General features: G+C 41.0%; 1 protein-coding gene across 3 annotated transcripts in view; it reads left to right on the plus strand.

The window, feature by feature from the left end:
* EFCAB11 (EF-hand calcium binding domain 11) overlaps positions 1 to 12,907 on the plus strand; it is a 126,152-nt gene extending 113,245 nt beyond the window's left edge. For all 3 annotated transcript variants that reach the window (XM_045562153.1, XM_045562145.1, XM_045562151.1), the window contains one exon: positions 12,704 to 12,907. In XM_045562153.1, the coding sequence (XP_045418109.1) occupies positions 12,704 to 12,785 (82 nt within the window). In that variant the 3' untranslated portion in view covers positions 12,786 to 12,907. The remainder of the gene's footprint in view (positions 1 to 12,703) is intronic.
* Positions 12,908 to 15,257: the final 2,350 nt, after the last annotated feature.

Consider the following 15,257-nt stretch of genomic DNA (forward strand, 5'->3'; position numbering starts at 1 on the left):
AAACGTTATTACTGAATGTGTTCCGTGATACATTTATAAAAGTAAAAAGACTGGGGAAGTTCAAAAGTCCAACAATAAGTAAGTTATTATAAATCCATTTGATAAAATTCCATATAGCCATTACAAAAGAAAATTATAAAGGCTATAACAATAGGGCGAAAACATCTGTATTACATTTAAAACAGCAGGGTCCAAATGTTCTTATGCTGATCAGAAGTGACAAAATCATCATAGCAATTGGTTTAAGATCATAGGATGGTGAGTTATATTTCTTTTCTCCAAACTCTCCTATTCAGATATTCATATATTTAGCACATATTTATTGAATACCACTGTGTGCCAGACACTGTGCCAAATACTGGGAACAGCACAGTGAGCAAGATGTAGGTGGCCTCTGCCCATTGCAAGTTTACAGGCAGATGAGGAAGAACACTAATAATAGTCATATCAGTGGCCCAACATTCATGGATTGCCACTGTATTCAAGAAAACATGGATTCCTTTACCATACTGTGTACTGTAAAATACTTTTAAAATCAAGGTCATCATTATTATAGCACTAAAACTTTAAACTGGGGGGAAAAATTGTTGGAGTAATATACCCATTCCCTTTAGTCTTTGAAAGAGACTTTGTAAATTGTCTCTCCAGTCTTTAATCACCACTTATCAAGAAGTAGACTGTACATTCTAGAAGAAAGATGTCTAGGGACAGGATGAACTTTTAGGCAGGTGGCCATTTGGATGCCGTTGTTTGGGGGGGTGAGGGCAGAACACTTTCCCTGCTCAATTCAGACTCTTCCCCAAACATTTGGAGGTCCCTCAGCCCCCACTTCTAGGAGACTGAAAATGGAGAGTTTTCTCCAGCATAAATTCTCTTGATTTCATCGTCTTACACTTCTGTACTCAATGGCTGCCTCTGTGCTTGAGCATAATGTAAATACTTCATTTGTTTAATAAATATCCTGAAATAGCCTCTTTGAGTTGTTACTAGAAGGGCACGAACCTTTTAAGTCACTTAGCGAGCACAGATCAACATTTAATGTCTTTAATGATGAGCGTGATCTTTTTTAGTGGCTGAAATGCTCCGTAATCAATGATGTGGCCCTGCCTGGAGGCAGGAGAAACTAGATAATGGGCAGAAAATGTCGTGCTGGATCGGGCCAGTAATTTGAATTCCTGAAATCGGTATTAGTGTGGCAATTTATAGGAGAGCACTTTTTTCCCAAGGGTAGGAATAGCTCCCCAACATCCCTAATGTCCCTTGGTGATTTACGTATTATTGAACCCTTCATAAGCCTGTGTCTGGTCTCCGCCTGAACCCTCTGAGGCTCTTTGCCTCCCCCACCCAGGAAGGCGAATGCTGCAGCAGTTTCAGCACAGCAGTCCCTTGCCTGGGAGTAGTGCTTAGTGCTGGGCAGGAGGGGAGAAGCCCATCGGGATCCTGGTACTAGGATGCCACAGGCAATTTGTGAGATCACCCCGGGGGTATGTTCCCTGTTCTTCCCCCATCTTCTTACCAACTTTGAGAATTACTATAGGAATAGAAAACAAATCCTGTTTTCTAGCTGTCATATGAAGAAGCACTTCCAGGTTTCGGTCCTCAAACTTGGAGTCCCCTGGTTTTATCCTAGGATTTCATTTATTTGACCATGTTCACATTCCCTGTGCATTCCTAATTTTGTAAATGCTTGTGTGTGGCCCTCTGAACCTTCATCTCTTTAGACTGAAATTCTCTTGTCAAAAGCCGTCGTGATTATTCCCTTTGGGGTGACTTTTTGATTATAGGTGGACTTTATTAATAGAGTGCTTCTCATAATTTGAGGGAATTGCTTCATTATGAAATGTTACTCATTTTTTATGTTGTGTATTATTGTCCACAGACTCAGGTTTTAAATGCTAGGAGCATGTTGTAAACGAAAACATAAATAATTTATTATAATCATGCTGAACTAAGGCCAAATTTTCTACTGGCTCAGTGACATGCATCAATGAGAAATGGACTGAGATGTAAAATCTTGTTTTCTCAAATGGATTATTTAAACCTAAAGTACAAACTGTTAAAAATTGTAATTTTTATAAATTTCTGCACTCTCATTTAATGAAGAAAACCTGACTTCACAGAATTTAAAAATAATTTTCCTATAACCAAGATATATAGAGTAAATCACTCACTTACTGACAAGTCTTTGCTAACATAGTATGAGAGAATCTTTCAGGATTTGGCTATGTCCCAACCCCTAGAGTGGCTATAAGGTCCTGTACACTCCTTTGAAATGTTATGCTTTTAATTAGCTGGAGCGATGGATAGTCTTTGTTTCTACATCATTATACTATTAATATTCCATTGCCAGCACTCCCCATCACGTCTCATTGCAAGGGAGGCTGGGAAATGTAGTCTAGCTACGTTCCTGAGAAGACAGGGAAGTAAGTTTTGTTGAACACACAGCAGCCTCTTGCTGCGGAGTCAAACCCCACCCATTCCAAAGTGGTTGCCCAGTTATCCCAGCTTCTTTTCCTGCCAATGTATTCCATCCCCAACACTTTGAAATACCTCATTTGATCTTTGCAGAATTCTTATATATACGTTATTTCTGGACTCTATTCTTGTTCATTGAGTCATAATCACAGTTTTCATTACTGAGGATTTATATTTTATTTTGATATTTTTTTAAAAAATATTTTGAATCTTATGACATATTTATGTTTCCAAATAAACTTTAGATTTATTAAATTTCCCCCAAAAAGTAAACAAAAAACTCTATAATCCCTCTATCACATATTATTAAAAATATATCCTCCTCAAACACATTATACTAATAGAGAAAATAAGCATTATTTGACAATTGGTGTTTTCTGACTCCAAGGAAGTATGCTTTTTAAAAAAAGCAAGCTTCCTACCAAACAATGGCTAACAATGTAATTAGGAGGGCATTTACAAATGGCTTGATGTTTATAGTTCACGTTTGGACTTCAACTCTATTTGTTGCATTAGCAAAATGAAGCTCATTAAGTCTTATTCTTTTAGCCCATCTCTCCAAGCCTCTGAACCCACTAATACTCAGCTTTCTTATCTGGAAGTATGTGATCTTTCCTACATTACACTTGAAAGTTCAGCTTATTCCTAAACCTCCAGTCAAGGATATGAACTTGTTGCTTTCAGAGAGGCCGCATCTGTACACTGAGCCATTATGCCATCTGTTAAAGTGGTCAGAGTTCATTTTATTGCCTCCTTTGTGGAAGGACTTGTGCTGTAAAAGCGGGTGTTATTGAAAACATAATTTTCTTCATCATTATGCTTTCTTTCTAGCCAGATCATAACCTGCTAGAAAGCTATTGAGCATAGAGTGAAAAGCTCTTCAGAATAGCTGTTCTTAAGAGATTAAATGATTGCCATCTCTGTCCCGTTTCTTTTATCTCATAATCAAGTTCAAGATGATACTGGATATCTCAGCTGAAATGATTATATATTTGAAATAGACATGGCTTTATCTCCATTCATATTTTACACTGTTGAAGGCAGGATCTTTTTTCTTTCTGTTTACATTTATGTATGTTTATGGTTCCTTATAACTGTCCACAGGGTCAGCTATTCAAACTGCTTTTTTAAAAAGGCTAAACATGGCTAACAGGAGTTGGGTTGCATTTTTAAATTTTCTGTATACAAAGACACTAGTTGTATGACTAAGATCCAGCTTCGATTCATCAACATTTGGAACCGGATCAAATCTTAGCAATCATCTAGCCCAACTATTCAACTTGGCAAGTGAGAGGCTTGAAATTCATAGCAGCTAAGAGACTTGCCCAAGGTTCAAAACCTGGGCAGCAGCCTGGCTAAGATGGGAGTCCCCTCCTGGGCAGTGTCTGCTGGACCACACTGCCCCCTGCCATATTCAGAGGAGGCCTGTAGGAGTCATACCGCTATGGCATGGGAGCAAGAACAGAAGGTCCAGTGACCCAGAAGTATAGGAAGCAGATTTGTTACGATGAGTTCAAAGATGTCCCCTTTGACTTTTTGTTCTTTATCCTGAAAGCTGTCGGATGTGTGCTATTTTCTTACATTGCAGTTTCTCTTCCAGAGAATCAAACTTAGAAACAAGATCATATCCCTGTTTATTAGCAGCCCTGCTAAAACACTTGACAGAGTAGGAATATCAAACTATTTCCTGGAAATGAGGCTTTGGGCTACATGTTGATTGCATTTATCTACAAGTAGTCAATCATCAGGCATACTGAAATACGATTCCTCATTCTTAAAATGTAGTAAATAGGAAAAAGTGAGTCATTATTTATGGTTAATCACTTTTGCCAGCTGTGACTGCATTTTACATCCATTTTTCCTTTTTTCTTGGATTAAAGAATGTATTCTGTCACTCACTAGCGGAAAAAATATTGGTCCCCTCAATGTCCCCTCTTCACACATTAAGAAGCACAATTAAGGCATCATAAACAGAACTTTTGTTGGTTACAGCAAGTAAGTTACTTCTTTAGAATGCAGAACTGAGGAAAATAATCCAGAACCTTGGGATAGTATCTAAGGAGAAATCTGAATTGTTTAGGATTTCTTTCAAAATGGAATAATCATTTCAGAAATACTCTATTTATTTAGTGTCCACTGTCTGTCTATCAAGTTCCAGATATTGCAAGGTTCAGAAAAGATTTCAGACAGGATACCTTATATGTCAGGAGGCTTTCATTTGCAAGTAGCAGGAAATCTATTTCAGACTGCCTTAAACACAAGGAATTTATTAGGTCAGTGACTAAGAGTCTTGACAGAGGGCAGGCTTCAGGCATGGTTTGTTTAGGCTCCAGCTCACTCTGCTATTCTTCTGACTCTTCCTCTCACTGTGTATAGCTCCATTCTCAGGCTGATAATTAACACTTAAAAGCCTGTGCACAAATTATTGGATCAGTGCACCATTGGCTCATAGGACTATTGTGGAGATTGCACCTTTATGGTAGGAAAAGCTATTGCAATACCAAGCTCACCTCTGCATCCCAGATGTCCGTATTGAGAGAGCTTCTCCTTTCTCAACTTGCAAACAAAATTCCTAGACTTCATTATGTTTATACCAACTCTTTACCAATCAGTAGTGGCCAAGGGAGGAATGACATATACTGATTGGCTTAAGCCAATCCATCCTTGAACCAGTCACTGTGGTAAGGAAGGTGGGATGACAGTGATTGGATTAGGCCAGTCAGATACCACTTAATGGAGCTTGGGGTGGGGATCTGTCCCACCAGAATCATACAGCTGCTGGTAGCACAGAGCAGGTAGATGGATGGTGGGGAAATAACCAACAGCATCCACTTTCTCGTTAGTCTAGTGGGCAGAGCCTAGTATTAAGGAGGCCAAAGTTTTGCCTTGGCTTGTACCATTCTTTCTTCCTGGCCTGGTCTGGGCATCCTTTTATCCTTCACAGTTTATCCTAAACGGCCAAGTCCACCACCTGCTCAAGTCAGTTCATAGCTGTACCTCTGTGTTCAAAAGGACCCTGTAAGAGTCTATAGTCAGGAATGTATTGTCTTCACACTGAAGGAATACTTAAAGCCTAATAATACTATTTGTTGTTAACAGACTAAATATTATTAATAAGGCATGTATATTAGACTGTGAAGAAAAGACTGCTGCTATGTTTTTCTGGTTAACTGGCATTTTAAGTACTTAGAACTTCAAACTTTGGAGCTCTTCTTTTTTTTTTTTTTTTTTTTTTTTTGAGACAGAGTCTCACTCTGTTGCCTGGGCTAGAGTGAGTGCCGTGGTGTCAGCCTAGCTCACAGCAACCTCAAACTCCTGGGCTTAAGCGATCCCACTGCCTCAGCCTCCCGAGTAGCTGGGACTACAGGCATGTGCCACCATGCCCAGCTAATTTTTTTTTTCTATATATATTTTTAGTTGGCCAGATAATTTGTTTCTATTTTTAGTAGAGACGGGGTGGGGGGGGTGTCTCACTCTTGCTCAGGCTGGTCTCGAACTGCTGACCTCGAGCAATCCACCGGCCTCAGCCTCCCAGAGTGCTAGGATTATAGGCGTGAGCCACCGTGCCCAGCCTGGAGCTCTTCTTAAAGGCAATATTTAATTTTCTCCAAAAAGCATTTTGCAAATAGAGAAACACTCTGATCTATTTCCAGTAGTGAGATCCCTTTTACCTGAATGAGAAGCTGTTGCTGATGGCAAGTTCAATGCTCTGTGTGAAGTTTATCTCTAAAAATAAACTTTCACTATGTCTCAACCCACGTTCTTCCTCAAAGCAGAGCCTGAGATGAGGACTCATTTGTAGGCTGTGAAACAGAGAATGAGAGAAAACTAATGCAAGTGTTTGTCATCAAGTTCATTACTGCTCTGGGTGACTGGAGTGCCGCCATCCCAGCAGAACTCCAGTGAGCCCAAAGAATGACCTCCAAGTTGTCTACCTGAGGGACAGAAGCAGGCAGCAGCTATCCACTGAATCCTCTGATCTCATCAGTCAACAGGTGCCTCGTGACGTCTTAACTCCCTTCTTCACACTTGAGATTGTGTGTGTGAGCGAGTGCCACCCCAGGTGTCAGAGCAGCCCCAGCAAACAGCAAAAGATATGGGTATAGGGTGCATCTGAGGTGAGGCACTCCTGGCAGTGGCTCAAGCCCAAGAACGGTGGAGAGTGCTTGAGGCTGGCACAAAGGGAGCCCAGCACACAGGGAAGGCAATGCTTATGCCAAAGTCACATAGGAGCCTGGAAAAGACCAGACGTCATCTGCATATCTCTTTAGTCCTTCCCATGCATCTGAATGGCTTTTCTTAACACATGTCTTTAAAAAGGTAAAATGAATAAACACATTACCAACCAAATAGCACACCAGTGGAAAGAAGCAGCCGGCTCCTTGGAAAACAAGGCTGCTTGCGGGAGAAGCTGTCATCATTACATCTTCAATTGGCGGGTCCTCTCATCCACAGCAGGGGCTCCTTGCTTGGAGGGTAATTTTTACTCTCACTGTTCAGTCAGTATGACAGCTTTGTCCCTAATGTAATGGCAGTTTTGACTTTAGTTTAAATTATTCCATAAAGAATCAAAGAGAAAGAGATTCTCTCTCCCTTTTCCCCCGCCCCAGAAATTCCACTAAAAAAACTTTTCTCATTTAAATCCTTGCCTCCACATTCAATTTCTCGTTCATGTTTCAGGTGAATCAAATACAGCATCAACTTTCAAAACCGCATGTTATTATCACAGTGACTGAAAATAATTATTGTCTGTCAGCGCGTTTGCTGGGAACACAGATATGTCTGGCACTGGCCCTGTTATCACCAGCAAGAGTGGGGTCTTCTCTGGGCTCAATTCAAAACCTTAGTGTCGGCAAGACGGAGTGTTGGGGCGATTATCTGCATAATCCACCCGAGAAACACGTGTCTCAGCTGACCCTGAAATCATTTGTTTAAAAAAATGTCTTTAAAGCAATTATTTTACTAAGTGTAGCTTTAGCTGGAAATGTTCTGAAACATTGCCTCAAACTGTGGCTCCTCTAGCTCAGTGGTTCTCAACTGGGGATGATTTTGTCCCGCAGGGGACATTTGGCAATTCCTAGCGACATTTTTGGCTTTCACAATTGGGGGTGAGGGGTGGGAGAGGGAACTACACATCGAGTAGGAAGAGGGCAGGAATGCTGCCCCACATCCTGCAGTGCCCAGCACAGCCCCCTCTTGGCTGTAACAGGGCAGTGTCTGGTCCCAAAATACCAACGGTGCTGAGACTGAGACACCCGGCTCTAGCTGTTCAGATTTAAACAATGTGAAATAAGGCTGCTTGTTAGGAAAACTCACACTACAAAGAAAGAAAATATTCTTTCAGTTGAAAAAGATATCGATAATATTAAAGAATATTTTAAGAGAATTATCCATAACCCTACCATCTTCATAAGACAAGTTTCTGTTTAGCACATAACCTTCAATTTCTGCCCAAATGAATAGAGAAGTTTACATAATTGTAATTATCATGCATATATCATTTTGTATTCTTGTTTCCACTTAATATCACTTTCATAGTCTTTATGTCATTTTACTAGAGAAGATTCTATTGTTTTAATGTAATAGACTCTATTAAACCATTCCCTTTTTCTTTCCTTCATTTTTTTGTTTAAAGCAACTTGGGTAAAAGCAAGTACTCCAGTCTGAAATCTGGCTTTGGAGACCTGGATAATGGGGTACTCTTGGATGATTTTACAACAATGACTATTTTCCAAGAAATAACTACCTTCAGAACATTCTAAGAAATTGTTGTGATGTAAATATTTTTGTACAAGAAACATTTCACTACTTACATATTTTTTTAATTAAAAAAAAAAACTTGTGTTTCCCCTCTTCCCCCAGAATGCATTAGAGCAACACTATGGCCTAACTTAATAAAAAATTCACAATGTGAAACCCTGGCTTCTTTAGGGTGGTGAACCCTTCGCCTCTGGGGCAGGGAAACACGTAGCCTGGGCTATTGAAGCCCACACAGCATCACCAAAGGGAGAGCACAGAATGTTGCTGAACAAATCAGGATGTAAAAGAGAAAAATGCCAAAGCTCATGCTGATGAATGTAATTATAACCACTTTTCAATGCAATGAATCAGAAAATGTTTGTATTTTAACATATATGAAAAGTGTTGGAATTCAGCCAGATAGACTGAGTCTAATGCCTGCCTGAAATTCCCTATGTATCCTGGTTTCACCTGAATCTTCCTGCACTTCAAAGTTCAGATAGTATTGCCTGGAAACCTCATTCCACACTTTGTGGGATTATTAAGCACTTGCCAAGATTCTTGCAAATTTCTGGAAGGCTTATGGCTCTGAGTTAGTTCTCATTTCTCTGGATTAATTCAGTTGATGGGTCATCTCATCTTTCCCCACATGTTTTTCTGGTCTGATGTACCTGCTCAGACAGATCTTATCTCCTAACTCAATCTTCAGCCCTTGACTCAACACAGATACCCCAGAATTCACTGTCCCCCCATAGTGTGTGTACGCCTGTCACACCCCTTGGTGAAGATAGGGGAGAGATTATAACAAGCAATGCAAACAACTTCGAAGTACATAGTAAAACATAGCAGTTAATCAAAGGGCTTTTGATCTCTGCACCATTGGGGACTTTCATGACAGTGCTCATACGGTACCCCTGTTCCTGCACCCTCTCTTAGCTTGCTTGTCATCCCCTTCCTCCAGATGGCCCTAAATTGTTCACACTAAGTTATACAGAGCAGGTCAGCTCTCTTGAGTCCCTACTCCCAAAATCAATTCCAGGTCTCCCTTTTGCATCTCAAAAACAAGCCAACCAAAAAAGCCTTTAATTTCACTGGACCTACATTTCTAGAAGCATTTATTGTTCATAGCAATTTATTTTCCTCTTGTACATCTGTGTAAACTTTAATTCCTTTGAAAAGCCAGTTCTGAAATATAAGCCTGTGCATATGTCTATCCCTATATCCATGTGTCTCATAGAAAAGCAGCTACTTGCCTGGATTGAAGTGCATGGTCTCCGACTACAGGGCAAGTTAGATGCTCACATATCCCGTGTTCTGCTTTGGTTCACAATTTCCCTCTTTTTAGCTCTACATTGTGCAGCCTGACATTCAAGAGATTCCTTCCATGCATTGCCCCACTTTTTTAGCCGCATTTTCCAAAGTTTGTCTCTCAAGTGGCCTCGCCTATGCTCGTCTGTGTTTGCAGAATGTGGTTGAACATAGAGACCATAATTGACTGACGTATGGGTCCCTGAGTGATGACTCTGAGGTGGTTTCTTCCATGTGTTTCATTTTTCCAGCTAGTTTTTAGACGCTGTAAAGACAGTGATGGCCATGTTTGAAGGTGCTGACTCGGGGAGGTGGGGGGGTGGGGGGAGGGGATGGAGGTATGACTACATGGTGAGTGCCAGGCGCACTGTCTGGGGAATGGACACGCTTGAGGCCACTCCGGGGGATGGGCGGGACATGGGCAATATATTAACCTGAGCTTTTGTACCCCCATAATAAGCTGAAATTTAAAAAAAAGGCAGTGATGCTATAGTCTCTCTCTCTTTAATCCTCTAGTACCTCCTGGGAGGTAATAGATTTTCCATAATATTGTCAACTGTTTCCTCAGATTCGCTTATTCCACAAATTCATTCATTCTGCAGACATTCATTGCCTTCTATGGGCTCAGGGGTGGGGACCCAGCAGCAAATGAGACAAAGGTCTCGCCTTCTAGGGTTTATTTCTAGTTGAGGTGTGAGGTGGTGGAATGCTTTAGTGCTGAAGGTATGTTGGTGACACCAAAACAACACATTCTAGTTTCAGAACTAGAGTAAACTATTAGGGTTGAATGCTGTGAACAGAAACAATGAAACTTGTTACCTAGTGACATATTTTTCATCTCCGCACCAATTCTACCCACCAACCACAGCTGTTTTTTTCTCACAGTGATTTGAGTGTGGGTACTGTGAAATCTTTCTGCTTTAGAATAGTTCTGTCTGCAGCAGAAAAACAGTGTATGTTAGCTTCTGAAATGATAGGCCTGCAAGCTTGAAAAAATAATAATAAAAAAAATGATAGCCCTGAAACTTGAATTTCCTCTTCACTCTTGGTAAGATGACCAGACCTGCTCATATATATGTGATAAGGAAGAAAAATCAGAAGACATAAAGAATTTTACCATGCCTCAAGCTAAATATAAACTTAAAAATATATATGACACCCCTTGATTCATTATGTGAATAAAATGCCACTCCAAACCTTATGAATAGACTTTCCTATTCTAACACTTCCTGGTTATACTGTGCCCCTTTTATGATGGGAAGCTTTGGCAAAGACAGCAAGAAAAATTAGAAGCTAATATTAATACAATGACAGTGAAGGTTATTAACTGAGAAAATCGGCAAAGGGATTCCCTTCTCTACAAGCATGCAGCATCTCAATAAGTGAATAAACACATACTCACAAATATTATCAGAAGCAGTTTATTCTAAACGTTATTTTTCTAGGTTATCCACTTAACTCACCCTCCGAGATTTATAGTTCAATCATACCAGTTCAGAGTAGAAAGAAAAAAGGCCATTTATCTAATACTATTCCTTGAGAAAAAATACTTAGGCAATATTAAGAATCTTCAATTATCTAATTTAATAAAAGGGATGATTTATAGTCTGTAGTTAGTAACATGTGATACTGATTATTTCTAATCCCTTAGAAGAGATCTGACATTATGCTTTTGGTCCTGTGTAGCATGAAATCATCATGTATATTTTACCAAAAGAAGTAACAAGAATAATGGCCTCTGCAGTCTGTAGTCATTTTATACTAGCACACTGCAACATGGTTTTGCCCTGGGGCAGAGAAGTAGGGATTTTTCTCTACTTCAAAAGAATGAAAAATTATCATCACTCTATCCAGAACCATTATAGACTTCAGAGACTTTGGCATGAAATATTCAGAAAGTTTATTTTAGAATTCAATATTTTAAAAGCCTGCTTTAAAACTATTACAGTGATTAGTGACTTTCTTGCTTGGGCCAGTCTTCGTTTTAAAAAGTCCTGTGTCATGGTTGATACTATTTGTTGTTTCAACAAAATATATTCATAATTTGCATCAACCACAGAAGCTACATATAAGGGATGCAATACATTGTTTTGAAATGCCCCCCAAAGAGCAATTGTGACCACTACTGATCAGTTATCCTTACAAACACACTTTTCAATGAACATTTCTTTTACTGGTAACAGTTTGTATTGCTTATGCTATGACTTTGTCCTTCTGACATGTGTTATCTTAACCACTGGAGTGGGTGCCATTTCTCTGCTCCTTGCTCAGGGAGCAATTCCCCTGTCTTCGCTGCTCTAAGGACACACAGGGACTCTAAGGACACACAGGGACAACCCCGCTGAGGCCACTCACACCTTCAGCTTGTATCTTCCTCAGTCTTTGTAGGAGTCAGAGAAGATTATTGGGTGTTGGTGAGGATGTAACACAGCTTCCAAGGCCCTGAATGAAGCCACTGAAAACTTCTGGAGGGAGTGTTAGCCACGAGGGAATTGCGATATAATTACTTCTCTCTGGACTAGCCTATATGTGTAGGGAGGCAAGGTGGAATAGAGTGTAGAGCCATGTTTTTAGAATTTAACAGTCCTAGTTTGAGTTCCAACACTGCTACTTACTGGCAGCATGATCTTGAGAAAACTGCTGAGCCTCTGTAGCCTCCCTAAGGCTCGGTGTCTCTGTCGGTAAAAGGGACCCATCCCAGCGCTGGCACAGACTTGGTGAGCCAAGGCGTGTGAAGGCGGTGCTATGCGGGACGTCAGCCGTCACCCCAGTCATTATTCTTTAGTCCCAAAATGTGTTTCTTATCTCTTGTTTGTTTACTCTACATTTCCATGATGTAATGCGTATATATTTTTTGATATATCATAGAAAGATGCATGGGATCACTAGAAAAACAGTCATTCCTCTTTTTCTTATATAACCTATGCATTTGGCTTCATCCCTTTAAATACGTCGAATACATTATTTCTGTAGGTTTTAATAAATACCCATTCTTTTCTCCTTACCTTATTGAGTAGGTATTCTCAATGTAAGAAAAAAAGCAGGCATCAATCTTGGCCTTCAAGTAGATAAAGGAGGTTCCTCTCTCAGTCAGACATGCAAAGAAATATAGATTCTAATGTGCTCGCGATGCGTAGGTGCTGATGAGAATGTGTAAGTAGCTTGTTGTTTCATTTTCCAGGGAAGTAGATCAAGACTCAGATGGTCACGTCAGCTTTAGAGACTTCGAATATGCCATGAAGTATGGACAAAAGGAAGCCTAACCATTGTGAACTACTTTTGGCAATTCTGGGGCCATCATAATGTGCTTAAAGGTCAAACAGACTCCACTTTACTAATGATGTAACGCTACATCCTTGTGATTAAACTTTTAATCATAACTTTTGGATGCTGATGATAGGCTTGCGTCTCAGAATCCCAGAGCTGGTCGGTACTGGGAGTCTCCCAATATGTGGCCGCCAGCCAAGTCAGGCTGCCACTGCTGGCACTGCCACCCCGTGGTCCCCGTCCCCTTCACGCCTATCACCACCCCCCCCACACAGTGCAGGCCGGGTGCTCCACTGCAGCGTCTGCACTGGGCCCAGGGCTCCACTTATTCACTACCCCGCATCAGGTCCTGATTCTCACCAGCTCCTAATGTCTGGGGAGGGGCAGCTTTTTCCCCTCCACTGGTGCCCATTTCCTTCATTTGCTCAACTTTGGTTGGACACATAGTTGCAGCTATAGTACTGAGAGCTTACTGTGCTCCAAGAAAGGAGCAGGACTTTGGGAAAATAGACTTAAGACCGCTCTGACATAATGTCCCAGAGTCCAAATCTTTATTGCAAAGTGGCTCCAGGCTGTGCAAGACAAAGAAACCAGATTGGGCTAACACAAGCAAGTGTTCTCCAGCTGTATACGGAGGAAGAACTGAGAGCAGTCAGGGTACTGGGGCAAAAGACACATTCCCAGCACCCTTTAGGGCAGCCTGGGCCCGGGCTTCCTGCTGCAGAGAATTAAGCCCTGGGCTACCCAGCTCCAATTCTGGGCGTTTCTGTCCTGCACCCGGAACCTCAGCCACCACATGGTCATGTCCTCCAAGCCCTGCCTGTCCCTTGGGGCTCTGGTGACTGCTGTACTGGAGCAAAAACACTCAGCATTTATTTAGAGTAATTCCAAAATACTGGTATCAATACTAACATTTTATTTGTAAAGTGTTCAGAATTCATAACATTAACAACATTAGTAAAACAATATTTAATATACTTCACATTTTAAAAGTGTTAAACGTTTAAAGGTCAAGTAAAATGTAAATTTGTTAAATAGAAGCATTAAACAAGCAGCATTCTCATCCAGATTATTAGCAAATAACCTCAATAAAAATAAAGTTTTAAACTGTCATAAGTAAGAGGAGCCTAAGGAGATGTGACAGCTAAATTGGTATCCTGGGTGGCAGTATAGAACAGAAAAAGGACATTAGGTAAAAACGAATCAAGTGTGGACTTTAGCCAATAGTAATGTATCAATACTGGTTCCATACTCATATACCATGTTAATAACAGGGGAAACTGGGTGAGGGGTATATGGGAACTCTCTGTTTTCTATTTTCACAGTTTTTCTGTAAATCTAAAACTATTCTAAAATTAAAAGTTTGTCAAACAATAAAGTCGTGTTCAAAAACTAATAAGCTAAACTTTATCTAAAAGAAAACATTGAAAATCAAGTACAAATAAAATATTATTTCAAAAACAGGGTGGATCAATTGTGTCATTGAGTAGTGTTTGTGTTTTTGTACAAATTGTTCCAGTTGATGAAAAGCCCTTTCTGACTTTGGGTAGAGTTTTGTGCAGCAAGTATTTTCATCATAAATTGAATCATTGAATCCTTGGTCCTGATCTCAAAACATAAATGATACAGATTTTAGATTTTTAAACTATCAAAATTAGAGTAACACAGCAACAAAGTGGCATTATTCAGTAATCACCAGAATACCAAAACCTCGTGTTGTGGTCACTGCTTGGACTTCATTTCTCCTGGGAAACATGACAAGGGAAGGGGAGGGTCACTGTCCCACAGCTGATGTGGGAGGCAAGAGGCCAGGTTGGGAGTGGCTATTGGGCAACTCCCTTGGCCCTGGATTAGTCAAGGCTCTTTTGGGTCTCAATGGCAGAAACCTACCCAAACTAGCTTGGACTGCAAGAGAATTTACTGGAAAACACAAGGCTAGCTTGTCAGCCTAACACAGGGACAGCAGTGGTGCAGCTAGTTCCGGGATAACCAGAACCAGCAACACGAGCACCTCCAGACTCTGCCTCTCTTCTCTGGATGGCCCATGTCCATCCAGTTCCAAGTCCAGAGATCCCAGGAAGAGGCTCTGGTTGGCCCCCTGGATTGGTCAACTCTCGTTTAACCAGGGGTATGGCCATGGCCACTGGGGGCTCACTCCACTGTACCGAGGGTGGGTGGGTCACAGAGTGGGACGCTGGTGAGATCTGGGCAGCAAATCCGTCTTCTTCCTCAGAAGAGAACAACATGGCTGGGTCCTGGGCCAGGAGGGAGCACAACCCTAGATTTAGGATCCAGGCTCTCAGAGCAAAGACAGAAAGAAAGAGGGAGAATGAGAAGCTGCTCATGTCACCTCCCCTTCTCACCACTTGCCCTAGGCCTGATCCGATTCCTCATCCCATGAGCTTTCCCCCCGGCTTCTCACTTCCAGGGCCCAGGCATTACCCTCATCCACATGCTACCGTCTGTGC

Source organism: Lemur catta, chromosome 1 (assembly GCF_020740605.2).
Source record: "Lemur catta isolate mLemCat1 chromosome 1, mLemCat1.pri, whole genome shotgun sequence".
Lineage (NCBI taxonomy): Eukaryota > Metazoa > Chordata > Mammalia > Primates > Lemuridae > Lemur > Lemur catta.